Consider the following 22550-nt stretch of genomic DNA (forward strand, 5'->3'; position numbering starts at 1 on the left):
TTTCATCTCGCGGTTCCATGCCCGGACACAAAGCATGAATAATGGCTTTCAAATCCAGGGTACGGGTCATGTGCCTTGGGGCCAAACTCGCGCATAACACGACATGGACGCAAATTGTTCAACGACTGACTAGTCTGGTCTAGGCGATGCTCGTACTCCGTCGGAGCCTGGGCCGCGGGCATGCAAGATTCGATGCGGAAATACCGTCCTTCTCTTCGCTGTTGCCATGAGTCCTCACCCCTGCCTTCTTCTCCAACCAAGTTGCGGGGACCCAGCATCTTCATACGGGGTGGCGCGCAACACCACACGCGCATGAGAGACGTCTGCCCACGCTCCTCCACAATGTGGTCCGTTGTTTTATAACAAGGCGGAGAAAAAGGAGGGGAAGAAACGGCGGTCGACCGCACGACTCTGGTTGTTCCGGGGAAAAGAGTGTGGAGAAGCGCCATCATGTGGTGTTTTGGCAATTTTTTCCTTTTCATGTCTGGCATGGCTTTGGCCCCCTTGCTTTCGGTACCGCCATGGACGAGCAGTGGCAGCACGAACAGCATATATAAACCTCTTTAGACTTTAAAATTTTCTTCGTCGGGTTCCGAGCTGTACTGTTTTCCCTTTTGCCCCGGCTCGCCCTACTTCTCTCCCCCTTTTCACCCCAAGCAGTCAAACCATGTCTGGAGACAACATCTCACCGGCGCCTGCGGCGCACGCAGACGTCGAGAAGAACGTGGTGGAAAATCTCGAGCACGTCGGTCCCCAGTCCCAGATGCCACAGCTTCCGCAGATGGATCCGGCGCGGCGAGCCGCCGTCGAGAAGAAGCTGAAGCGCAAGCTCGACGCGCGCTGCGGCCTCTTCGTGCTCATCTACATCATGAACTACCTCGACCGCAACAACATTGCCTCGGCGCGGCTCAAGGGGCTCCAGGACGACCTCAAGCTCGACGACACCCAGTACGCCACGTGCCTGAGCATCCTGTACGTGGGCTACATCCTGATGCAGGTGCCGTCCAACATGTTCATCAACCGCATCCAGCGGCCGTCGCTGTACATTGCCTGCGCCATGCTGGTCTGGGGCCTCATCTCGACGCTGTCGGGCAACGCCAAGGACTTCACGGGCATGGTCATTATCCGCTTCTTCCTCGGCTTCATCGAGGCCGCCTTCCTGCCCGGCGCGCTGCTGATCCTGTCCAAGTGGTACACGCGCCGGGAGCTGACGACGCGCAACGCCGTCCTCTTCTGCGGCAACCTCATCTCCAACGCCTTCTCCGCCCTCGTCGGCGCCGGCGTGCTGTCCAACATGCAGGGCGTCCTGGGCCACGCCGCCTGGCGCTGGCTGTTTTGGATCGAGGGCGCCGTCACCATGTTTGTCGCCCTCCTGGCCGCCGTGATCCTGCCCGACCTGCCGCACAACGCGCGCGGCTTCACCGAGGAGGAGAGGGCCGTCGCCCAGCTGCGCATGATTGAGGATGTTGGCGAGGCCGACACCGACGCCGCCGACCAGGGCGCCTTTGACGGTCTCATCATGGCCCTGACCGACTACAAGATTTACGTCATGATGCTCACCTTTACCGCCTATGTCGTTGGCTTGTCCTTCAATGCCTTTTTCGTACGTTTTCTTTCCCCTTTGCCTCTGACCGGCGCGAAACTAATCAACCGGAATAGCCTACCCTCACGGGAACTCTGGGCTTCGCGTACGTGCCTACCCTGCTCATGAGCTCTCCCCCCTGGGCATTCTCATGTCTCATTTCCATCATCAACGCCTGGCACGCCGACCGGACGCAAGAAAAGGTATTCCCCTTCAGTAAAACGCCCCCTGGCGCTCGTTTAGTTGCTAATCATCTGCCTCGTACCTAGTTCTGGCACATTGTCGGCCCCATCATCATGGGCATCGTCGGCTTCATCATCAGCATGTCGACGCTCAACGTGGCCGCCCGCTACGTCGCCCTGTTCCTCCAGGCCGGCTCCTACGCCGGCTTCATCGTCTTCTACTCGTGGATCAGCTCCTCCTTCCCCCGGCCCCCGGCGAAGCGAGCCGTCGCCATTGCCCTCATCAACGCCTTCAGCCAGCTGGGCAACGTGGCCGGGTCGTACGTCTGGGCGCTCAAGGACAACGGGTACCGCAAGAGCTACGGCATCGTGCTGTCCATGTTTGGCGTCACCATTGTCGGCTGCTGGATCTTTAGAATGATGCTGAGCCGCCTCAACCAGAAGCTGGAGGAGAAGGAGACGGCCGAGACGAGCCAGAGCGCCGGCAACAGGCCCGAGGGAGACGAGTACCTTGAGAACACGGACGAGTCTCTGCGCATGCGCAAGGGCTTCAGGTACTTGGTGTAAGAGGATAGTGATGCAAAATGAGAGGGATATTGTGTGGCTAGCATACAAGCATTTTTTTTTTTTTTGGCATGAGACATGTGATTTACGAAAAATCCCCTGCATACATGTACAATATATTGATTATACCTAGAAGCGAACCAAGAAGGTTTATACTCGTGGTGTTTCATTCCATCATGCATCACATTCTCATCATACTTCATCACTCCCTCACGCGACATCAGGGTCGGGATGGTTCGCCCACTCTCGCGTCGCCAGTCCGCGGGCAACCATGCCAGCACCGGCCTTGGGCTCAAGCTCAAGAACAACAACATGATTGGGTTTATTCCCGCCGTACAGATACGCGCCCGGCACATACAGGCTCTGCTGGGGTCCCACGACCCAATACCGCCCCAAGTGATGGCCATTGACCCAGACACTGCCCTTGACGCCGTTGGGCAGCGAGAGAAAGGTGTCGCCGCTGAGGTCATTGCCGACCCCCGCGGGCAGGCCAAACGTGCCCTTGTAAAAGACGGGAGCGCCTCCATCCTTGATTTCAGGCGTCTCGGAATTCTCGTCGGCCAGGGCGGCGGGCAGGTCCGTCAGCGGCAGGGAATACGCAGACCATCCCTCCAGGATGGCGTCCCCTCCCACCGTGACGTTGCCCACGATGCCCTTTTGCTGCTCCCTGAGCTGCTGGCCGTAGTCGATGCGGCCGAGGTTTTCGACGAGGAGCTGCAGGACGTCGCCCTGCTTCAGGTCCACGCTGACGGACGCCGGGGCCGCGTGCGTCTTGTCCACGACGCCGACCCTGGCGCCGTTGACGTATACCATGACGCGGTCTCGCGGCCCGTCACCGGGGGCTATGGCACCGCTGACGGCCGCGGAGACGCGGTGCTCATACAGCACGAAGCCGAATGCCTGGCCTAGCTTCTCCATGGTGACGGGGCTGCCGGCCTGGACCGCGGGCTTGTCGCTGCGCGTGTCGAACAGCGCCACGGCGGGCTCGAGGGCAAAGTCGTCGATGGTGGTCAGGTCGGGCACGTGGGGAACGTCGGGGATGGTGCCTGCCGGGACGTGCTTGGAGATGACATCTCGGATCTGCCGGTAGATTTCGGTCGCGCGGCCGCTCTCGTCCAGAGGCGCGCCGTAGTCGTAGCTGGTCGTGACTGCGTTGAGGCGGTTGTCGACCCAGATGCCGCCGTTTTCGAACCCCCAGTTGGTGCCGCCGTGGAACATGTAGATGCTGAAGGAGTTGTTGCCGGCCAGGATCCAGTCGAGGTCGTCGAGAACCCTCTTGGTGGCATCGGGCCTTCCAGAGGTGTACTGGTAGGGCGAGTTGCTCGACCAGTCGTCAATCCAAGTCACGTAGTACTCTCCGTCTAGCTGCGGCCCAAGCATGGTAGGGTCCGTCACGTATTGATCTCGGGCGGCGAAGCCCGTCTTGGGATCGCCGTCCGTCTCTGCGAGGATGCCGTGCAGGGAGCCTCCGTCGAGGTAGCTCTTGCCGCCGCCGTCGTTGGTGTAGAGAAACCCGTCAAAGTTGGCTTTCAGCATGTCCGCCATGGCCCGGAGATAGGCCTTGTCCTTGCCAAAGCTGCCGTATTCATTCTCCAGCTGGGTCATGAGGACCGGCCCGCCCTGGGAAATGTGCGTGGCGGCCAGGTGCTTGCCGAGCTGTTCAAGATAGTTGCGGGATGCATCTAGAAAGGGCTTGTTGTTCTGCCGCACGGCCATGCCGGGAATCTGGGCGAGCCAGGAAGGGAAGCCGCCCCATTCATGTTCGCCGCATATATATGGCCCAGGACGGAGGACGACGTAGAGCCCTTCCTGTTGGGCGAGCCGCAGGAACCGCGCAATGTCATTGCGTCCATCAAAGTCCCAGGAGCCCTCTGTCGGTTCAATATTGTTCCAAAATACGTAGGAGAATATCGTGTTCAAGCCCATGGCCTTTGCCATCTGCAGCCGCTGAGTCCAGTACGCGGGCGGAATGCGCTGGGGGTCCATCTGGCCCCCGATCAACTGGATGGGAACGCCATCGAGCAAGAAGTTGTGACGGTCATAGGTAAAGTTGCCACGATGGGCGGCAACGAGTGGCTTCGCAAGCGATAGCAAAGCCGCAGCCCAGCCGAAGACTGCCGCCGCCGCCGCCGCTCCTCTGACAAGCATGACTCTTTGGATGTAATCTACCAGACTTCTTCTCTGGGCCTATCTCGCCTCCTCCTTGAGACTAGCGGGGAGACGGTGCGGAAGACAAGATTGCTACCCGAGATGGAAGGAAGGAGAGGAAAAGGAAGCTTCTAGTTGGGAAAATCTACGGACAGATCCAAAGGGGCCCGTAATGCAGGACACCGAGGTCCTTTTAAGCCGGGTTTCTAGCCCATGGTGGCAACCCATGAGATTAAAGTTGGGCGTATGTAGCATCAAGAAGACGAGGAGCCGATATCGTCCATGCCGTTGCCGGCTTTGCCTTGAAGCGAGTGTTGGAGTAGGCGACTGTCTGGATGAACAGTCGGCCCATTTGGAGAAAGCCCTCACCTCTCCCATTCTATGGCACTTTTATAAAAGGTAGACTGAGCAATACAGGCCACAACGTCACTTGCGCATGCACAGTGGAGATGCTTCCGCCGGTGACGAGAACAACTTGGGTGGCTTGACGAGTCCAGGCACAGTTAAAGGTTCCCCGCTTGGCTATGTGGTGCACGAGAAGTCAGCTTCCGTATTGATGCATAGATCTGCGCTACGACCTGCCGGAGAAGATGCAAGCGTCAGGTCGGGGCACAGTCCGGGTTGCCGGGCGATTCGGGGGTCATGGGACCATCTGCGCGCCGACACAAGCCACCAAGACGAGTGTACTTTCGAGATCAATTGATGGCTGCAGGTCGCAGCAGACACAAGCCGGCAGCTGGGCCACCTCACAACAGAGTTCCGCCGTCTTCCGCCAAGGAGCCAAGGAGGCGTGACAAGGCGGAAGACGAACAAGGAGCGGGAGATGGCCTTGGCTCGACTCGTTGGTCAATCTGCAATCCGGGGTTGCCAGCCACAGGCACACCCTTGAAGCCATGAGGCAGATCAATTTTGCCGAGCTCTCGTCAGCCAATCTCTTGCCGGCATCGGGGCCGTCCAGATCCGTATTCCCGTACTTGGGTTGTGCCTTTGCGCTTCCCCAATTCGGCATCAAGCATACATATGCCCTCCGTCATGTCCAACTCGCCACGCGCCCACGATAAATGACAATCCCCAGAAGAACCAATCCGTAAACACACCATCAATCAGCCGCTCCAATCGTGACATGGCAGCGCACAGTCCGCTCAGTGGATCTGCATCTCACCGTCGTAGAGCCTGCCCCAAGATGATGAACCCCGGGTCCCGGCATTGATAAAGTCATAGTTTGATCTAGTTGAGCAACGTTGCCTTTCCTGCAACGTTGCGCAGTCCCGACATGGACGTCAATAAAACAGAATCTGGACATCCGGGATATCTGTCAAGGCGCTGTCCAAACGAACAGAGGGAATGGCAAGACCCCATCTTCCGGCCCGGCATCTTTGAGCTTCCTTTTTGGGCCGAAAGGGTCCATGAATCGCCCGACTAATATCAAGCCATTGACGTAAACAAATTTGACTGCTGCACCACACTCTATTTTTTATTTTCTTTCGTCCTGAGATGCAGGCTAGTGAGACGTCGACGGCGAGACTCTGCCGTGTGCAACGATGAGATATGAGATGTACCGTTTTGAACCATGGACTGCGACTATGCAATGTAACCACCGGTGTATGGGGTGACGACTAACAGGAACTACGAGTGTTAACCTTTGGACGGCCACATGTTTAAGCCTTGGGGCGTTAAGCCGGCTGGTGTATGTGGGAAGCTTATTGTCTTCGGTCTTGATTCCCCATTGTACCCGGCTATCGCGCCTTGAATTATAATATACCACAGCATACTAGTGTATACTTGTTGGAGGTTAAATACATTCTGCCACATCCTCTTCTATCTTTTCCCCTTCCTTCCTTCCTTCCTTCCTTTCTTTCTTATATAAAATATCGACAGACAAGACAAGAAAACCTTGGGCGGCCAGCCAACGACCAACCCAAAAAAATCACACTAGACGTCCGCTTCGACTCAAAGTCATCAAAACCCCGTCATGAAGGCACAAGCAGTCATGGCGGCCATGGGCCTGGCGTCTTCTGCCGCGGCGTCGTCCATCAACATCCTCCCAACACCTCCCATGGGCTTCAACAACTGGGCACGCTTCATGACCAACATCAACGAGTCCATCTTCATCGACGCGGGCGTGGCCATGAGCAACAATGGACTTCGCACCGCCGGATACAATCGCCTCAACCTGGATGACGCCTGGTCTCTTCTGCAGCGCGATGCCAACGGCTCCATGGTTGCCGACCCGGCCAAGTTCCCCTCGAGTCTCCCGTGGCTCACAGACTGGATGCGGTCCAACGGCTTCAAGGCCGGCATCTACACCGACGCCGGCAGCCTGTCCTGCGGCGGATACCCCGGCGCCTTGAACCACGAGAAACGGGACCTGCAGGACTTTTTGCGCTGGGGCTTCGACTACCTCAAGATGGACGGGTGCAACCTGCCCAACGACGAGGAGGAGACGTACCACGAGACGTACAGCCGCTGGGCCTCGCTGCTGTCCTATCCCAAAGACGTCGCCATGGTCTTCTCCAACTCGGCGCCCGCCTACTTCTCCAACCAGAAGAACCTGACCGACTGGTACCGGGCCATGGGATGGGCTTCCGACTACGGCCAGCTCGCCCGCCACTCGGCCGACATTGTGACGTATCCCAACGGCAACGGCTGGAAGAGCATCATGTTCAACTACAACCAGAACCTGCGCCTCGCCCGCTTCCAGCGGCCCGGCTTCTTCAACGACCCGGACTTCCTCATCCCGGACCACCCCTCGCTGACCATGCAGGAGAAGAAGTCGCAGTTCGCCCTGTGGTGCAGCATGTCCTCGCCGCTCCTCATCAGCGCCCACATCCCCAGCCTGCCCAAGGAAACCATCGACTTCCTCACCAACCCGGGCCTCATCGCCGTCGACCAGGACAAGCTCGCCCAGCAGGCCACCCTCGTCAGCCGCAACGCCACCTGGGACGTCCTCACCAGGACCCTCGCCAACGGCGACCGCCTCCTGACCATCCTGAACCGCGGCGACTCCGCCGCCAGCGTCCACATCCCCTTGGAGCGCGCCGGCATCGACTTCGGGGCCATTGGCGACGGCAACGTGACTGTTCACGATCTGTGGACGGGCCGGGTCACCTACCTCACCCCCGGCGCAGGCCCCTTGACCGTCGAGAACATTCCGGCCCACGGCACCGCCGTCTACCGCCTCCAGAGCATCAGCCCCATCACGCCCACCGGCGCCATCTTCAACACAAACAGCCTCAAGTGCCTGACCGACAGCCCGTCCGGCAACGTCACCTGGGATGCCTGCCAGGGCACCGACGCCCAGGTCTGGGCCGTCCACAAGGAGGACGGCCGCGTCAGCAGCCTGCTGCGCCCTAAAGATTGCATCGTCCCCGTCGACGGCGTGGTCAAGACCACCAGCGGCTGCATGAGACACCACACCAACCCCTGGACTTACAAGTCTTCCGGCAACCTGGTCGACAACAAATCCGGCAACTGTCTGACCGAGAACATTGATGGCACTGCCATTGCCGAGGGCTGCGGGTACCTTCTCAATCAGCAGGTTCTCGCTCTCCCCGCCGGAGTCCCGGTCATCATGTTCTAGGACTCGTTGGAGCAGTGGTGGGAGAGTCAAAAGGAGGGGGCGTTTTGATTTTGTAATACATGATGCTGTAGCTGCCAAGTAGCCTATGCATAATAAGGAAGCTCGCAGAGCCCTAATTCAATACGTCGGCGGCTTCCTCTGTGACATTGTACTCTTTCCAGCATGTATATGGACTGGGAGTACTGGACTGTTTGAAGACGAACTTGTGTGTCTTCCACCAAGGCCCCCGATACACTGGACAGTGGATGGCAGAATATGTTTGCCCACCGACAAGTATATACTAATTTACACTACTATAGTATAGTGTGTCATAGTATAGAGCGCAATAGCTAGGTACCTGGCCTGGTTCAATGTGTTTTGCCTCCTACTGCTGCGTCAGGACGTGACTTGCTAGTATTTTGAACAAAGTAGTGCGAGCCGAGGTTGCCACCATGGGGGCAATTTCTGAAGTGACGCGTACAAGAAGTGGTTTTTTCATCAAGCCGTGTCGATAATGACATACTAAAAATTTCCGACTAATATACGTAAATGAAATCCTCATTCTTCATATCCGTAACATCGTCAAACGCTTTGTCGCCCACCGTCTCTGACTCCTCCACATGATTCAGCACCTCACTGTCCTGACCAGCACCCTTCTGCATACTTAGATCCTTGACGTTCTCGGATTTGCCGAGTTCTCTGCGCTTGGCCGCCTGTCTGGCATTCAAGATGCGAATCAGGACCATGCCGAGAACAATCAAGACGGCAAGCACAACGAACAGCGCAAGGTTTGTTCGGAGACCTCTATCGTAGCGTGGCTTTTCGCTGGGTTTGAAGAGTTGAGGGCCAATGACGTTTCCGGCGCTGGCCCCAATGAAGAGCATCGCAGTAGTGACCTTTCTCTTGGTGTCACCGGCCGTGTTTTGGCCAGACCAGGAGTAGATGAGGGGTGAGATGCCGGGGTAGAAGGAGATGATGTAGTACCCGGCGAGGAGGACAGCTCTATCACTCTTTGCGCGGCCAACAGCGAGAAGGATTGCACAGCCTGCGATTGGGGGCAAGCAGAGGAGGAGAAGTACGGGAGACTTCATCTTGATTCGATCGGCGAGCCAGGCGCCCCCCAATGTCGCGATCATTTGCACGGCGCCGAAGGGGATGTTGAACAGAATCGTTGTGAACTTGTCGAAACCAAACGATTGGATGATGAGGGGACCAAACGTGGAGATGCCACCGCTTGGAATGCTGAAAAGATTCCATTAGCCAAGGATTATGGAAAGCCAGGTGCGCCCGGGAATATATACTTACGAAATGATGAGCATGAGCAAGAACCAAAGCCATGTCTTGGGGTCAAGCAGGCACTCCTTCACATGGTCCCATTTCCACACCCCGGAACCAATGCCCATCTGGTTCATTCGAAGACGCTCAATAGCAATGAATTTGTCTTCTCGGCTAAGGAATTTAGCCTGCATGGGAGAGTCGGGCATAAAGAGGCTACTTGGCATCAGCATTGACCGTGCATGGTGACGTTCGTCGTAGTCTGTACTTACAACATGACGATGGAAAACGTAACTGTGATACATCCACAAAACAAAAAGATGATCTGTAAGCACGTTAGGCACTCGTCTGGCTGTGAGAGGTTTGGCTTTCTTACCTGATATGGCCTCAGCGACGACTGAATATGGCCAAGACCGTACGTCAACAGACTACCCAGCTATACCCAGTAAGTTAAAAAATTCCCTTGGACATGTGATATTATCGTGAACCCACCATATTCACAACTCCCAACATGGCATACCAAGAAGCATTTCGAGAAGTCTGCTCCTGTCGTCGATACCACATCTGCACAATGGCAATAAATGTCGGGGCTAAAACGCATCAGTAATGGCGCTTCGATAAAACGGCCCATCCCGAAAACACAGCCCAACTTACCGACAGAGGCCTCAAAGGCCCCTAGCAACAATCTTGAGGCCATCAACCCCCCAAAGTCCTTGGCGGCCGTCATCCCACACAGCACAGCACCCCAGCAAAACACCATGGTAGCGGAGAACTTTCCCACGGGGAATTTGACAAGGCTATACGCCACCAGGGGCTGAAAGACCAGCTGGGCCAAGTACACGATGGATCCAAGCCAGGAAAACTCTTCTCCAACTAGGTTCGTGTCCTCTATCAGACCAAAGACAGAGGCATATGATAGGGTAGTCTTGTCTAGAGACTGAAGACAGTAGACGAACAACATGATGGGAAGGATTCTCCAATCGATCTTGCGCAGCACGCGGGCATTGTCAGCCGGGGTCACAACCACGGGATGGTCAGCCTGTTTGAGGAACTGTGCCGCCTTGTCCCTTCCAACAACTTGGACATCTTCCATTCTCGAGGCATGGTCAACCTGGGGAACATGGTCGGCTTCGGACTTGGCCGTCTGCGGCTCCTGATGGGGTCGAATACCATCACTTGAATCGTTTCCAGAATTTGCCATCGCGGTAGTGAGTCAACTCAAAACGTCTGGGACTCTAGATGGTAGTAGAGAAAAGGAATGCTTTCAAATCCATTCGCCTCCGATGACGATCAGGAAGGAAACGTCAGTGGTCATATATACCCAAGTCCAGCGTAATGGGCTTGTTGCCAACACCCAATAAATCGTACGTTGACACCGCCATGTGTTCGTGACCCCAGGCTTCGTCTACCCCATGGGGATACAAAACGTGGGAAATAGTTGGTGCCACCAGGCGGGCCAAAGGCCGTTATTTACTGGCTTGCTGGCTTCTTGGCTGGGCGCCACCGGAGATGATTGCGTTTCTCCGATCGGGGCTGACCTCTTGATCTCCGAGGGTTGGGTGGTCTAGCTATGCGGACAAAACAAGCACTTCTCCGGCCTGGTGCGATATTGGACGGTTAAACGGGAGAATGAGAGTCAGCCTCGTTCCATGGTGTGTGCGGTTCATGACTCCGGAAGAGAGACAAAGCAGCCTCCACTCCCCATAGGTCGGACATCTGCATCAATATCCGGTTCCCAGTGGCTTGTCAGTCGCTCAACATGGCCAAGCGGCGGATCCGGAGTTGCTATCAAACAGATGGTTTCATTGCCTCATTTCATAGCATTGACCAGAATAGGCCTATATATTGCTCAAGTCGTCGTAAAGTGCGGTCGTTGGGGGAAACTTCGTACCCGCCCAAACCCTTCTTCAAACAAGGCAGTCTCGGCTTGCAGCATTCTTCACAATGCCTCAACAAGAGCGAGTCCCTTCGACCTGGGAGCTTGTCGGTGCCTCCAGCACGGAGCCCAGTGTACAGCTGCAATCTACCAGCCAAGATTTACCATTTACCTTCAAGTTTGAGCTCATCGCCCCGAATGTATTCCGAACAACATTCTCATCAGAGTCGCATCCCCTCCCCCCTCACCCTAGTGTCATAATTCCATCCCTAGGACAAGGGGTCCTGAAGGCCAATACTCTGGTTGGGAGCGGCGGTACCAGCAAAGAGATTCGCATTGGAGACATTGTTGCCAATGTTGACTGGACCGAATCTTCACCACTTGTCAGCATCTCGTATGCCGACTCCAAGGAGCCAATACATACCGATCTTCCTCACAGGTCCTATGTCGTTGATGGGGAAGGCATTGCGCACTACTCTCGCTATAAGCGCGGGACTCTACACGTTGGTCTTGGTGAAAAGGCGGCGCCCATGAACTTGTCAGGTCGACGATTCGAACTGTCTGCCACGGACAGCTTTGGCTATGATGTCTACAAGACAGACCCATTGTACAAAAATATTCCGCTCCTCATCAATGCAACACCCGCCGGCTGTGTTGGGCTCTTTTCAACTACTCATGGACGGGGAAAGTACTCTATCGGTGCCGAAATGGACGGCATGTGGGGACACTACAAGGTGTATCGACAGGATTATGGCGGCCTCGAAGAGATTGTGATTGTCGGTCAAACTCTGAAAGATATTGTCACAACCTATGCCGAGTTTGCCGGGTTTCCGTTACTGGTCCCTCGATGGGCATTTGGCTATCTGTCTGGAGGCATGAAGTATTCCATGCTCGACGATCCACCTGCATCCGAGGCACTTCTCGAGCTGGCTCGAAAAATGAAAGAGCATGACATACCTTGCTCTGCATATCAGATGTCTTCGGGATACACTGTCGCAGAACAGGAGCCCAAGACAAGGAATGTGTTCACATGGAACCGGCACCGCTTCCCCGACCCCCAAGGATGGATCAAGGAATATCACAAGCTCGGTATGCGATTAATTGCGAATGTGAAACCCTACGTTTTGGCAAGTCACCCGGAATACCAGAAGCTGAAGGATTCGGGGGCTTTGTTCACAGACCCTCACACCAAGACCACAGCCGTCACCCGGCTTTGGAGTGCTGGTGGTGGTGAAAGTGACGAGGGCGGTCACATCGATTTCACCTCCGCGGCCGGATTTAGTTGGTGGTTCAATGGAGTCAAAAAACTTCGAGAGGAAGGCATTGACTGTATTTGGAACGATAACAATGAGTACACAATTACCGACGATGGCTGGCAATGCGCTCTAGACCAGCCCTCCTTAGAAGTGCCAAAGGGTCTCAGGGGACGTCGAGACGTCGGTCTTTGGGGACGCAGCTTGCACACAGAGCTCCATGGCAAAGCTTCGCACGATGCACTGCTCGAGGCTGATCCAGATAACCGACCATTTGTCCTGACTCGAAGTGCTACGGCCGGTACAATGAGATATGCATGCAGCTCCTGGAGTGGTGATAATATCACTAGTTGGTCAGGCATGAAGGGCGCAAATGCATTGTCACTCACAGCCGGCATGTGTCTGATGCAGTGCTACGGCCATGATATTGGTGGATTCGAAGGGCCGCAACCGTCTCCCGAGCTGTTGCTTCGATGGGTACAGCTTGGTATCCATTCCCCCCGGTTTGCCATCAACTGCTTCAAGACTGGAGATGACAATAATGTTGGCGATGTCATCGAACCATGGATGCATCCATCAATTACACACCTGGTCAGAAAAGCGATCAAACGCCGGTATGCAATGATACCTTATTTGTACTCGCTTATGCTGGTGAGTCACCAAACGGCCATACCACCACAAAGGTGGACAGGTTGGGGATACGAGTCTGATCCCCAAGTTTGGACTCCCGAGATCATGGATGGCGAGTGTCAATACTGGCTTGGTGATTCAATCCTTATTGGAGGTGTTTACGAACCAGGCGTAAGCAGCGCCAGAGTATATCTGCCGAAACAATCTGAATCTGATGAAGGATTCCTCAATCTCAATGCGCCATACCAACACTTTCAGTCTGGCCAGTGGATCACGGTCGATGCGGAATGGCATGGGGCTGGCATCCCAGTCCTTGCTAAAGTCGGGACCGTCATACCAATTGGGCATGACGTGCAAGTCCTTTCTCCTGGAGAGAAGGAAAATGTGGCCGATTTACCCCTAGATGACTACCGCGCCGTCGAGATTTTTCCTCCGCCAGGGGAAAGTGCTAAAGATTGGTATGTGTGCGATTGGTACGAAGATGATGGAGTGTCGACTGCTTCCAAGGTCAAGATTTCCAAGTATACTATTTCGTACAACGCTACGGAATCTCAAGTGCGTATCAATTTCACCCGGGAAGAGAAATCAGGTTTCGTCGCCCCTTGGAAGACACTTGTCGCGATTCTGCCTGCTGGAGACTTGAGAACCGTTGTTTCCGAGGATGGTATGGAAGTTCGTGCTCTCCAGCCCGATGAGCAAGGTCGCCGGCATTTCGAGCTCCGTCGGCAGTAAACTCAACTTGTCTTTTCAATCATACATAGTGGCTGGCAAACGGCCCATCTCTGCCAGAGCAATTTAGCTAATAGACATCGCTTGAAGTGACATTTGCATGATCGGTTGTTGCAGTCTAATAGGTCAGTTTGTGGTGTCCGTCGTTGACCAACCGAAGCCCATGAACTCGTCAGTCCCATTCAGTGCCTCCAAAAGAATATCATCCAACCAGCCCGTATCTGTCACGGATGACGAGAATAGCGTAAGGCCAGGGAAATCCCAGTCGAAAACAAATTGCTCAGGGACAAACGAGTCTTGTCCCTCCTCGATCTGCAGAATTGAGCCATTATTTGGGGCTGGGTTGCGGATAGCGTCGGTGTGGTTCCGCCTCCCATTGCCGATTGCGGAGCTAAACTTGTCGATGCCAGTCTCCAACAATTGTAGATACACCTTGCCAGTGTTGCTGCGATGACCATTCAATAAGCCGCCGCCTGCTTCGCCCAATTCACTGAGAAGAATATGTCCGCGATCAATGAGGTCATTTCCGGATCGGCTTGCTTCGTTTGGCAGTAGCATGGTCAGCTTCAACAGGAGTAGATAGCAAAACACGCACTTTGCCCACACAAAATCCATTGCAAAGCGTAAATTTTGGAGGTAGAGACGGGGCTCCTGCGTAATAATACCCAAGTGCTGCCACAAGGCCTCTTGCGCCATGGCCAACATTTGTTTCTGAGTTGGGGACATTACATCGACATTTTCAACACCAGTTGTACGAATTGCCCTACACAATGCCATGGTGACCCCCCAGCAGCGTTGTACTTGCATGTTGAGGAGCAACCACGGAGAGTGTGGATCTTTGGGGTCAAAGATTCTGTTCCAATCGTCGTACCATACGTTGATATCTAGCATCGCATCAGACACTATATCCATGATTTCTGCGTCTGTGTGAATGCGATTGCATAGACGGGAATACATTTGCGTTCTCAAAGCATTCAGTTCAACTTGTGGCCAGAGGCACATGTCTTGTTTTCGCATCAGAGGCTTTTTGAGTAGCACTCTACTTCGTCGAGCATCGCCGTTGAAACCCAGTGCTAGAAAGTCTCCAGCATCAACGTGAAGGATGTGACTCATATTCAGAATGTGCAGCCAGGTCCTCGTTTTCCGCATGAGTATTGCTTCATCCTGGACACTTGCGTCGCTAGCAGGACCCCAGGAGGCTGACAACACTCTGGACATGAGACTGTCATACGCATTCGGCAACCCAAGGTCTACTGCCATTCGCGTCGCTGCGGCAACCAGAAGGGATCTTTCAGAAGTGTAGCATGCCCTGACCAATAGTGCCTGTATGGTCTCCAGGGAAAGCATTGCAGGGACTGAAATGGCTGCATTGATTGTTCTCCTGAGATGAAAGTTCAGCAATCGCCACTGCTGGGAATCAGTCCCAGTCAGCGCACGGCAGCCAACCGTACATATTGCACTGAACAAGATGCTGCTCCTGGACCGAACACTCTCCATAGAATCATACTGGGGGTCAAAGACCGGGACATATCTGTCGCAGCCTTGAAAGAAGGTGAGGAAGTACGAGCAAGCTTGATCAAGAGTGGTCAGACCAGCAACAACGACATCCGGTGTTTCTACCAGATTGATGCGAAATGGAACTGTTGATCTTTCGGCCCGTAGTGGCGATACTTGTTCAATGCTTGACCTGTTTCCGGATTTGAGTGATGCTCCCGCTCGAGAAGACTCTGGCGATGCGGCAACAATGGGTTCAACCGCCTCATATGTGCCAAACGGGTGGCGATCCAGTGACGCGAACGATGTGGATATGGCATGGCCAGACCGAGCCTCTACGCTCGTAATTGCTTCTTCCTGCTGGCGTATCTTTGTTTGTAGGTCCTCGACTTGTTTTTGCAGTTCGTCAATTCTACTGTTGCAAGGTCAGTTTCAAATGAGCCTAACTCTGGGTTTCCAACAGACATACAGCTCATGGCTCTCTTTTGGCCTTTCCTCGAATTTGCACACCTTACGCAAGGAGCGGCATCTTCCAACATGCCAGGTCAGTCTTCAGGCTCATGACTTGGTGGTGGCAGTATATTCCTACCTTGAACAAGGTCTTCGTCCATCGCATTTTGCCTATCATCACATTAGCCAACTAGGTTGAGCAGCGACCAATGCTTGCATACCTTGGATTGACGGCAGGCACCACAGGAAGTCTACAGCAAGAGCGGAAAACAACAATTAGCCAAGACGCAAGTTTAATACCCCATGAGAAACCATTATAAAGCCAGTCCGGTCCGGCTTACCGGGATTCTCCGCTTGCGAGGCTTCGCAGGCGATGCTACGTTGGAGTTGACGTCAGCCATGGTATTGGCAGGTTACTCGACAGCCAGATCAATAGCGGACATTATGCAGCGGCCGGAAATGATTGACAGAGTCATATGGAGTCGCGTAGCTCGTAAGCTGCAGGCTACAAGCCTCGGAAGAATTGGAGCAAGGTGGGCCAAGAGGCCAAGAGAAGAATGGATATTCCCAAGCTCCTTTGGTAGGTTCTCGTGGCGCAAACTGCACGCAACCTTTGGTGCAGGCGTTCCTCCAGGGTCCTTGGCTATTTGGTGAGGCGCCAGTCAAGTCTGGTTCGGCAAATCTGGTCGTCGACAGAGGAGTGGCTGAAGGTGACAACAGGGCAGCTAGACATCTCAAGTTTCTTGCCAATAATGGATTGTGGGAGCCGTGGATTGCACAGCTGGCTGCCCTGATGAAGGATGGCACCGGCATGGATTTCTCCGCCCATCAAAATAACCTGTGTTGCAAAAAGGCAAAAGCGTAATGCACTCGCGTGCTCTGTATGGTGAAGGAAGTGGAGGCCCATGGGGTGGAGAGGAGAGAGAGAGAGGGGCTCCCGTCAAGCGGCCAGGCATCAGGGTGGAAGGAGCGAACAATTGGACTTGCTGATGCGGAGCCCGAGCGGCCATCTCAATCTCGCCCTCGACTGGTTCCATCATGCAGAATATGGATTATCATCAGCGTACCATCTTTATGCAATAAAGATCCATTGCCGCGATCGCGCGTGCATCATATGATTGATTTGATTCAATACTTATGCTCATGCATGTTGCCAACGCTACACATGTGGCCAAGTGGCCTGCGCCGGTCCCTGACCCCCATCGAACCCCATCGTCTCAGCTTTTGACTGCCCTCTTCGGCGTTGGTCTGACGTGGGAACCAGCTCAACTCAACACCATGCCAGTGCAGGGCGACCGGTAGAGACGAGCCGACGCCCTTGGCCAGGTCATTGGCCATGGGCCACGTGCCTTGGTGGCCGGCCAGGGTAACGTTGTACATAGCTCTCTCGGTCGGAATACTTATGGTGCCTAGGCCTTGCACAAGATCAAGACTGGTCAAGTCTCACCGTCATCAACTCATTTGACACGTCCGAAACATGGCACTTCATAGCGCTGCGGCCCTACTGCTAGCTAGCAGCAGTGCTCTCGCTTCGGCTGCCAACCCATTGACCTCCAAGGCCGGACAGGTCGGCATAATTACTGCCTGGGACTTCCAATCATCCTCCTCTGTGAGCAAAGACCTTGCCTCGCTGTCTAAGCCTGGTGTCGACACTTCGTCATGGAACCATGTCAATGATTCCCGTTGCACTATTTTGGGGGGTATGATTGAGTCAGGCGCGTATAAAGATGATGAGTTATGGTTCTCGGATAACCTTTACAAGATCAATTGGGGCCAATTCCGCGTCCCCTGGGTCTACAGAAACGAGTTTTCGCTCACTCCCAATCAAGGGCAGCATTATTTCCTCCAGACCAACGGCATCACCTCTCGGGCCGACATCTTCCTCAATGGAGAGAAAATTGCAGATAAAGAGGAACAGGCGGGCTCTTTTGGTGGCCATACCTACGATATCACTGGCCATGCAGGCAACGAGAATGCCCTTGCTGTCAATGTGTACCCCTCAGACTTCAATCTCGACCTCATTTATACTTTTGTTGACTGGAGCCCCCGTGCGCCTGACAATGGCAGCGGTATCTGGAGAGAAATCACCGTGAAGCAGACTGGGCCTGTGGCACTGGGACCCATGAGCGTGTCCATCGATATCGAGAGTCCAGTCGAGTCCAACCCTGCCAAGGTGACTGTCCGTGCAAAAGTGCAGAATCTCGAGGACCACGAGGTTCAAGTGGATGCCTCTTCCGTTATTGCCGAATCGTCTGGTTGCAAAGTCGGGTCTCAGAAGACATCTCTTATGCTGGGACCCAAGGAGACCAAGCTCGTCGAGATTTCTCACCATGTCAAGAAGCCAAAGATATGGTGGCCCAAGTTCTGGGGTGGCCAGCCCTTGTACAAGGCCCGGCTTGCATTGCATGTTGCCAACGAGCTGTCCGACGTTGCCGAGGAAACATTTGGCATTCGAACTGTTACATCAGCACTCAACAGCCACAACGACACCATGTTCACGGTCAACGGCTATCCGTTCCAGGTTCTTGGTGCTGGATATAGCCCAGACATGTTCTTCCGCTGGGACGCCACGCGATGGGCCAACATCATGAAATACTCGCACGACATGGGTCTCAATACTATTCGTCTAGAAGGCATGATGGAACACCCAGAGCTGTACCGAATGGCCGATGAAGCTGGCATGATGATTATTGCCGGGTTTGTCTGCTGTTCCAAGTGGGAGGCCTGGACTTACAACCAGGACATCAACCCCAACGTTCCTTGGACCGACAACGACTACGCGACTGCAAATGCTACCATGCGACACGAAGCTGCCATGATGCAGCCGCACCCCAGTGTACTTGGATTCTTGATTGGCAGTGACTTCTGGCCCAATGACCGCGCCACCAAGATTTACGTTGATGCCCTCAAGGATGCTTACTGGCAGACGCCTTTCATTGCATCCGCATCCAAGCGCGGCTACCCAGCTCTTCTTGGTCCCTCGGGAATGAAAATGAGCGGACCCTACGACTGGGTGCCACCCAACTACTGGTACGACACGGAGTCATCTGAGGACCGTCTCGGGGCCGCATTTGGATTTGGCTCTGAGCTTGGCGCCGGGGTAGGAACCCCCGAAGTCAGCAGTCTCAGGAAGTTTCTGACCCAGAGCGAGATGGAGGACCTCTGGAAGAAGCCCGATGCCAACTTCTTTCACATGTCAACGAATACGTCGGCATTCTACAACCGCAAGATCTACAACCAAGGTTTGTTCAATCGTTATGGCGCGCCCACATCTTTGGAAGACTACATATTCAAAGCCCAGCTCATGGACTACGAGGCTATTCGCGCACAGCACGAGGGCTACTCTGCTCGATGGAGCCAGGTCCGCCCGGCCACGGGCACCATCTACTGGATGCTGAACAATGCCTGGCCCAGCTTGCATTGGAACCAGTTCGACCACTACCTGCACCCAGCCGGCTCGTACTTTGGCACCAAGGTTGGTTCTCGACTGGAACACGTTGCATACGACTATGTCCGCGAGGAGGCGTGGATCATCAACCACAGCCTCGACAAAAAGGGAACGCGTAACATTGCTACTGAACTGATTGGACTGGATGGCAAGTCAATCTCGAAGGATTCCGTCACTGTCGACACCGTCCCCAACAAGTCCAGCAAGGTCGCCAAAATATCTGGCCTAAACAATATGACGGACGTTGGCCTGCTGCGTCTTGTTTTGTCCGACGAACAGGGCCAAGCTATCAGCCGAAATGTATACTGGCTCACAAAATCTGTAGATGTGCTCGACTGGCCCAACGCAACGTGGTACCACACCCCCGTGACCAAGTTCTCCGACTACAGCGCCCTGAGTAGGATGGAGACGGCCGAACTTTCCGTCACGGCGTCCAGGAATGACGCTGCTCACTCCATCGTCGTCCTCGAGAACAAGTCTGACGTTCCTGCATTCTTTATCCGCCTGAACCTTGTTGACAAGGCCGGCGAGGACGTCAACCCCGCCATCTGGTCGGATAACTACGTCACGTTGTGGCCAAGAGAGAAGTTGGCACTCACCGTGAGTGGAGATGGACGAGAGGCAAAGGTGCTCGTGAATGCAGGCAACGTCCAGGCTTTGGAAGTAGCGTTGTAAATGTATATAGCAAGTGATTGTAGAGGAGAAATATCATGCCAGCAACCCAGAAACTTTGTCCCGCCACCCAGTATCCCTACGGGCACAAGCAATCTCGTGCAAAGGCGATCCGGTTACCGTCAACTCAACACACCCTTGACTTCGGCAACCCCATCTCTGAACAACATCATTGCGTAAAGGTGGTGAAACCCGGACAAAAGCTGCCCCGACACAGGCTTGTCCACTTTAGGATTACACGTAACACACTCCATGCTCACAAACACTCTCTCCCCCTGAGCTCCGGTCTCCTTGCGCACCGTGAAGCGATGACACCCCGCAAACTCGCCCCTATCCGAGCCATAGACGAAATCAATCGAGCTGCCCTCGCCGTCCTCTCCGACCCGCAGATCCGTGACCTGGAGAATACCCCAAAGGACGGAATGCAACGACGGCAAGGACGCAGGAAGCTCAGACATGGAGTTCACATGCTCTGGCGCAGAGCTCGGCGCGAGACCTAGCAAGAGTTAGTGCGGCGTCAAACTCCCTCGGACCAACAGGCAACATGCCATCGAAAACAACAAGCTGCTTCCTCAGAAGCTGCAGTCCGATTCTCTCAAGCAGAAACACGGGCCCGCCGAAAAACCCCCTCAGGAACCGCGACAAGATAAGCTCCTCTGACGGGAGCTTCACACCGTCCGGCACGGCAAGTGCTATGGAGCGTGAGTCCTCCTCCGCCGTGTGGCCGCGGGGGTTGACAAGGCTGCGGATGGTGGCTGATTTGCGCAACGACTCCGACACGGACTCTGTCGTTTTGATGAGCGAGTGGCTGGTGAGACTGAGGCGCCTGTATATCGTTATGCTGTATGCTGTGCCTGACAGAGCGACGAGGGCTGCTGTTGCTGTGAGGGCGGTTTTGGGAGACACGGCGCGCGTGACCTTTCTTAGGGCCTGCATTGCGAGCTGAAATCAAGCGCGTAGTTGGTTCAAGAAGGAACTTGGTCGGCAAAGTACTTGAATATTGGCATCTTGGGTATGAATTGACATTGAGGGACGACTTGACGGCTCATCCGGACTTTTTGTACGCGTGGCCTTCCGAGGTGTTCCGTCGGTCGACAAAGCTTCGCATTCGCATTCGCGCCCGTGCTGCGCAGCTGACGTGAGGAGTCACACTCCAGCCCGGGATATTATCTGTCTTACCGGGGGGGGGGGGGGGGGGGGACGAAAACAACAACAGGAAAACAACAACAGGCAGTCATCTTGTACTGATGCAATGCGCGTGAAGTGAATTAGGTAAGTGCCTCGCTGGAGTCTCCCTCCGCCGGTGCATGCCTGTTTGTCCACGGCTCGAAGAAACGAGCACCCTTCATCAACCCGCCAATGGTCTCCCACAGGATCAAGAACGCAAATAACGACATGACAACCGCCATAAACTCCGTGGTCGTCAAGTGGTCGTGCGTCTCTGGAAGAACAGCCAGAATCACAGCTATGACCAAGCGCATGCCCACACGTAGCTGCTTGGGCAGGACCAGACGGTCCTCTCCATCAGTACGATACAGCTGCGCGTAGATCCAAAGACAGAGCATGCCCACGCCTAGCCCGCCGCCGAGCAGCCAGCGCTGGCCTTGTTCGAATTCGTGCAATCTCGTGCTGATTGCGCAAATGTGTCCGCCGATGAGAAACGAGGCCGACAGCGGCAGGTGCAGCAGAAAGAAGCCAAACGCCGTCCAAGCAGACCGGCGGATTGGGTGCGTGGCCTGTATACTCCCGTCGCCGCTGACATAGATCCAGTTGATGCAAAAGGCGATGATGAGGGTGCACACGGCTTTGGCGTAGCCTGCCGTCAGGCCGATGCCGGCCGGATCGCCGACAATGACGCTGTACATGAACTCGCCGAGAATGATGATGAAGAAGGCGGCCATGCGGTCAATTTCGTGGGCAATGTCCACGGCCGTGCTGTATTTGAGCCTGAGGCGACGCTTGATCCAGGGGCTGAGCGTGATGGACCACGTCACTTCCTGGTAGACGATCATGACGGCCACGACTGCCGCCTTGCCGCGGATGCTCACGGATTCGAAGAAGAGTGGTATGGTGATGAATAGGCCAATGAACATGAAGCCCGCGAGGATGCGGGCCTGAGTGCGATGCTGGTAGCTGGCGAAGGAGCTGATGAGGAATACAGACATTGTGGAAAAGCGAGCGACCAGGTAGGCGCCGGCGGTTGTTCGCATGGCGTCAATGTCCGTGTTTGCCTCCCGCGCGTTGTTGGCGTACAGGACCAAGAGCGCCATGACCCAGAGAATAACCAGTCGCTGCAGCAAGTCGTCCGTATAGTATGAATTCATAATCTCTCGCAAATCGGCCCAAATGTGCCATGCCGGGGCGAAGATGAGAATGTACTTGGCGAGATGGGCGCCATTGGGGAATTCGGCGAGGTCGTCGCTGAAATTGGCGACGATGGCGACGTCTGACCGAGTTGGCTGGCGTTAGCAGGATGGACTTGAAGAGGAGCAGCAGCATGTTGACATGATGGGAAGAAGGGGCCTTGAGCGTACACAACAAATCAAGAAACAGTTCAAACCGCCCTGCCTGTCTCTCCTCATCGCTCTCCTTGTACAGCCGGCCGTTGTAGAACCATTGAAGCGCCTTTGGTCGCTTGATGATGTATCGCTGGGGCTTGGCGCCCTCTTGGAGCTCGTTACAATTCAT

At 54.8% G+C, this 22550-nt stretch overlaps 9 protein-coding genes across 9 annotated transcripts; 4 read left to right on the plus strand and 5 right to left on the minus strand.

The window, feature by feature from the left end:
• Positions 1-667: 667 nt before the first annotated feature.
• On the plus strand, positions 668-2331 carry MAA_09628 (major facilitator superfamily transporter; the record flags this gene model as incomplete). The annotated part of the gene is made up of 3 exons (XM_007827626.1): positions 668-1603; positions 1660-1785; positions 1852-2331. 3 exons carry the CDS (start codon positions 668-670, stop codon positions 2329-2331), a joined length of 1542 nt encoding a protein of 513 aa, XP_007825817.1.
• Positions 2332-2538: 207 nt separating this feature from the next.
• MAA_09629 (Glycoside hydrolase, family 35) lies at positions 2539-4476 on the minus strand (the record flags this gene model as incomplete). The annotated part of the gene is made up of 1 exon (XM_007827627.1): positions 2539-4476. The coding sequence occupies one exon, from the start codon at positions 4474-4476 to the stop codon at positions 2539-2541; it is 1938 nt and encodes a 645-aa protein (XP_007825818.1).
• Positions 4477-6448: 1972 nt separating this feature from the next.
• Positions 6449-8056, plus strand: MAA_09630 (alpha-N-acetylgalactosaminidase; the record flags this gene model as incomplete). The annotated part of the gene is made up of 1 exon (XM_007827628.1): positions 6449-8056. The coding sequence occupies one exon, from the start codon at positions 6449-6451 to the stop codon at positions 8054-8056; it is 1608 nt and encodes a 535-aa protein (XP_007825819.1).
• A 515-nt stretch (positions 8057-8571) lies between these two features.
• MAA_09631 (allantoate permease) lies at positions 8572-10511 on the minus strand (the record flags this gene model as incomplete). The annotated part of the gene is made up of 6 exons (XM_007827629.1): positions 8572-9277; positions 9341-9526; positions 9583-9635; positions 9687-9746; positions 9803-9900; positions 9965-10511. The coding sequence occupies 6 exons, from the start codon at positions 10509-10511 to the stop codon at positions 8572-8574; spliced, it is 1650 nt and encodes a 549-aa protein (XP_007825820.1).
• A 743-nt stretch (positions 10512-11254) lies between these two features.
• On the plus strand, positions 11255-13801 carry MAA_09632 (glycoside hydrolase family 31 protein; the record flags this gene model as incomplete). The annotated part of the gene is made up of 1 exon (XM_007827630.1): positions 11255-13801. The coding sequence occupies one exon, from the start codon at positions 11255-11257 to the stop codon at positions 13799-13801; it is 2547 nt and encodes an 848-aa protein (XP_007825821.1).
• A 123-nt stretch (positions 13802-13924) lies between these two features.
• MAA_09633 (C6 zinc finger domain protein) lies at positions 13925-16143 on the minus strand (the record flags this gene model as incomplete). The annotated part of the gene is made up of 4 exons (XM_007827631.2): positions 13925-15707; positions 15762-15821; positions 15882-15913; positions 16084-16143. The coding sequence occupies 4 exons, from the start codon at positions 16141-16143 to the stop codon at positions 13925-13927; spliced, it is 1935 nt and encodes a 644-aa protein (XP_007825822.2).
• Positions 16144-17219: 1076 nt separating this feature from the next.
• On the plus strand, positions 17220-19865 carry MAA_09634 (exo-beta-D-glucosaminidase; the record flags this gene model as incomplete). The annotated part of the gene is made up of 1 exon (XM_007827632.2): positions 17220-19865. The coding sequence occupies one exon, from the start codon at positions 17220-17222 to the stop codon at positions 19863-19865; it is 2646 nt and encodes an 881-aa protein (XP_007825823.2).
• A 119-nt stretch (positions 19866-19984) lies between these two features.
• MAA_11558 (uncharacterized protein) lies at positions 19985-20798 on the minus strand (the record flags this gene model as incomplete). Its single annotated transcript, XM_011413553.1, has 2 exons — positions 19985-20358; positions 20396-20798. 2 exons carry the CDS (start codon positions 20796-20798, stop codon positions 19985-19987), a joined length of 777 nt encoding a protein of 258 aa, XP_011411855.1.
• Positions 20799-21130: 332 nt separating this feature from the next.
• MAA_09635 (low temperature requirement protein A) lies at positions 21131-22550 on the minus strand (the record flags this gene model as incomplete). The annotated part of the gene is made up of 2 exons (XM_007827633.1): positions 21131-22308; positions 22397-22550. The coding sequence occupies 2 exons, from the start codon at positions 22548-22550 to the stop codon at positions 21131-21133; spliced, it is 1332 nt and encodes a 443-aa protein (XP_007825824.1).

This window comes from Metarhizium robertsii (assembly GCF_000187425.2).
Source record: "Metarhizium robertsii ARSEF 23 chromosome Unknown MAA_Scf_9, whole genome shotgun sequence".
Classification (NCBI taxonomy): domain Eukaryota; kingdom Fungi; phylum Ascomycota; class Sordariomycetes; order Hypocreales; family Clavicipitaceae; genus Metarhizium; species Metarhizium robertsii.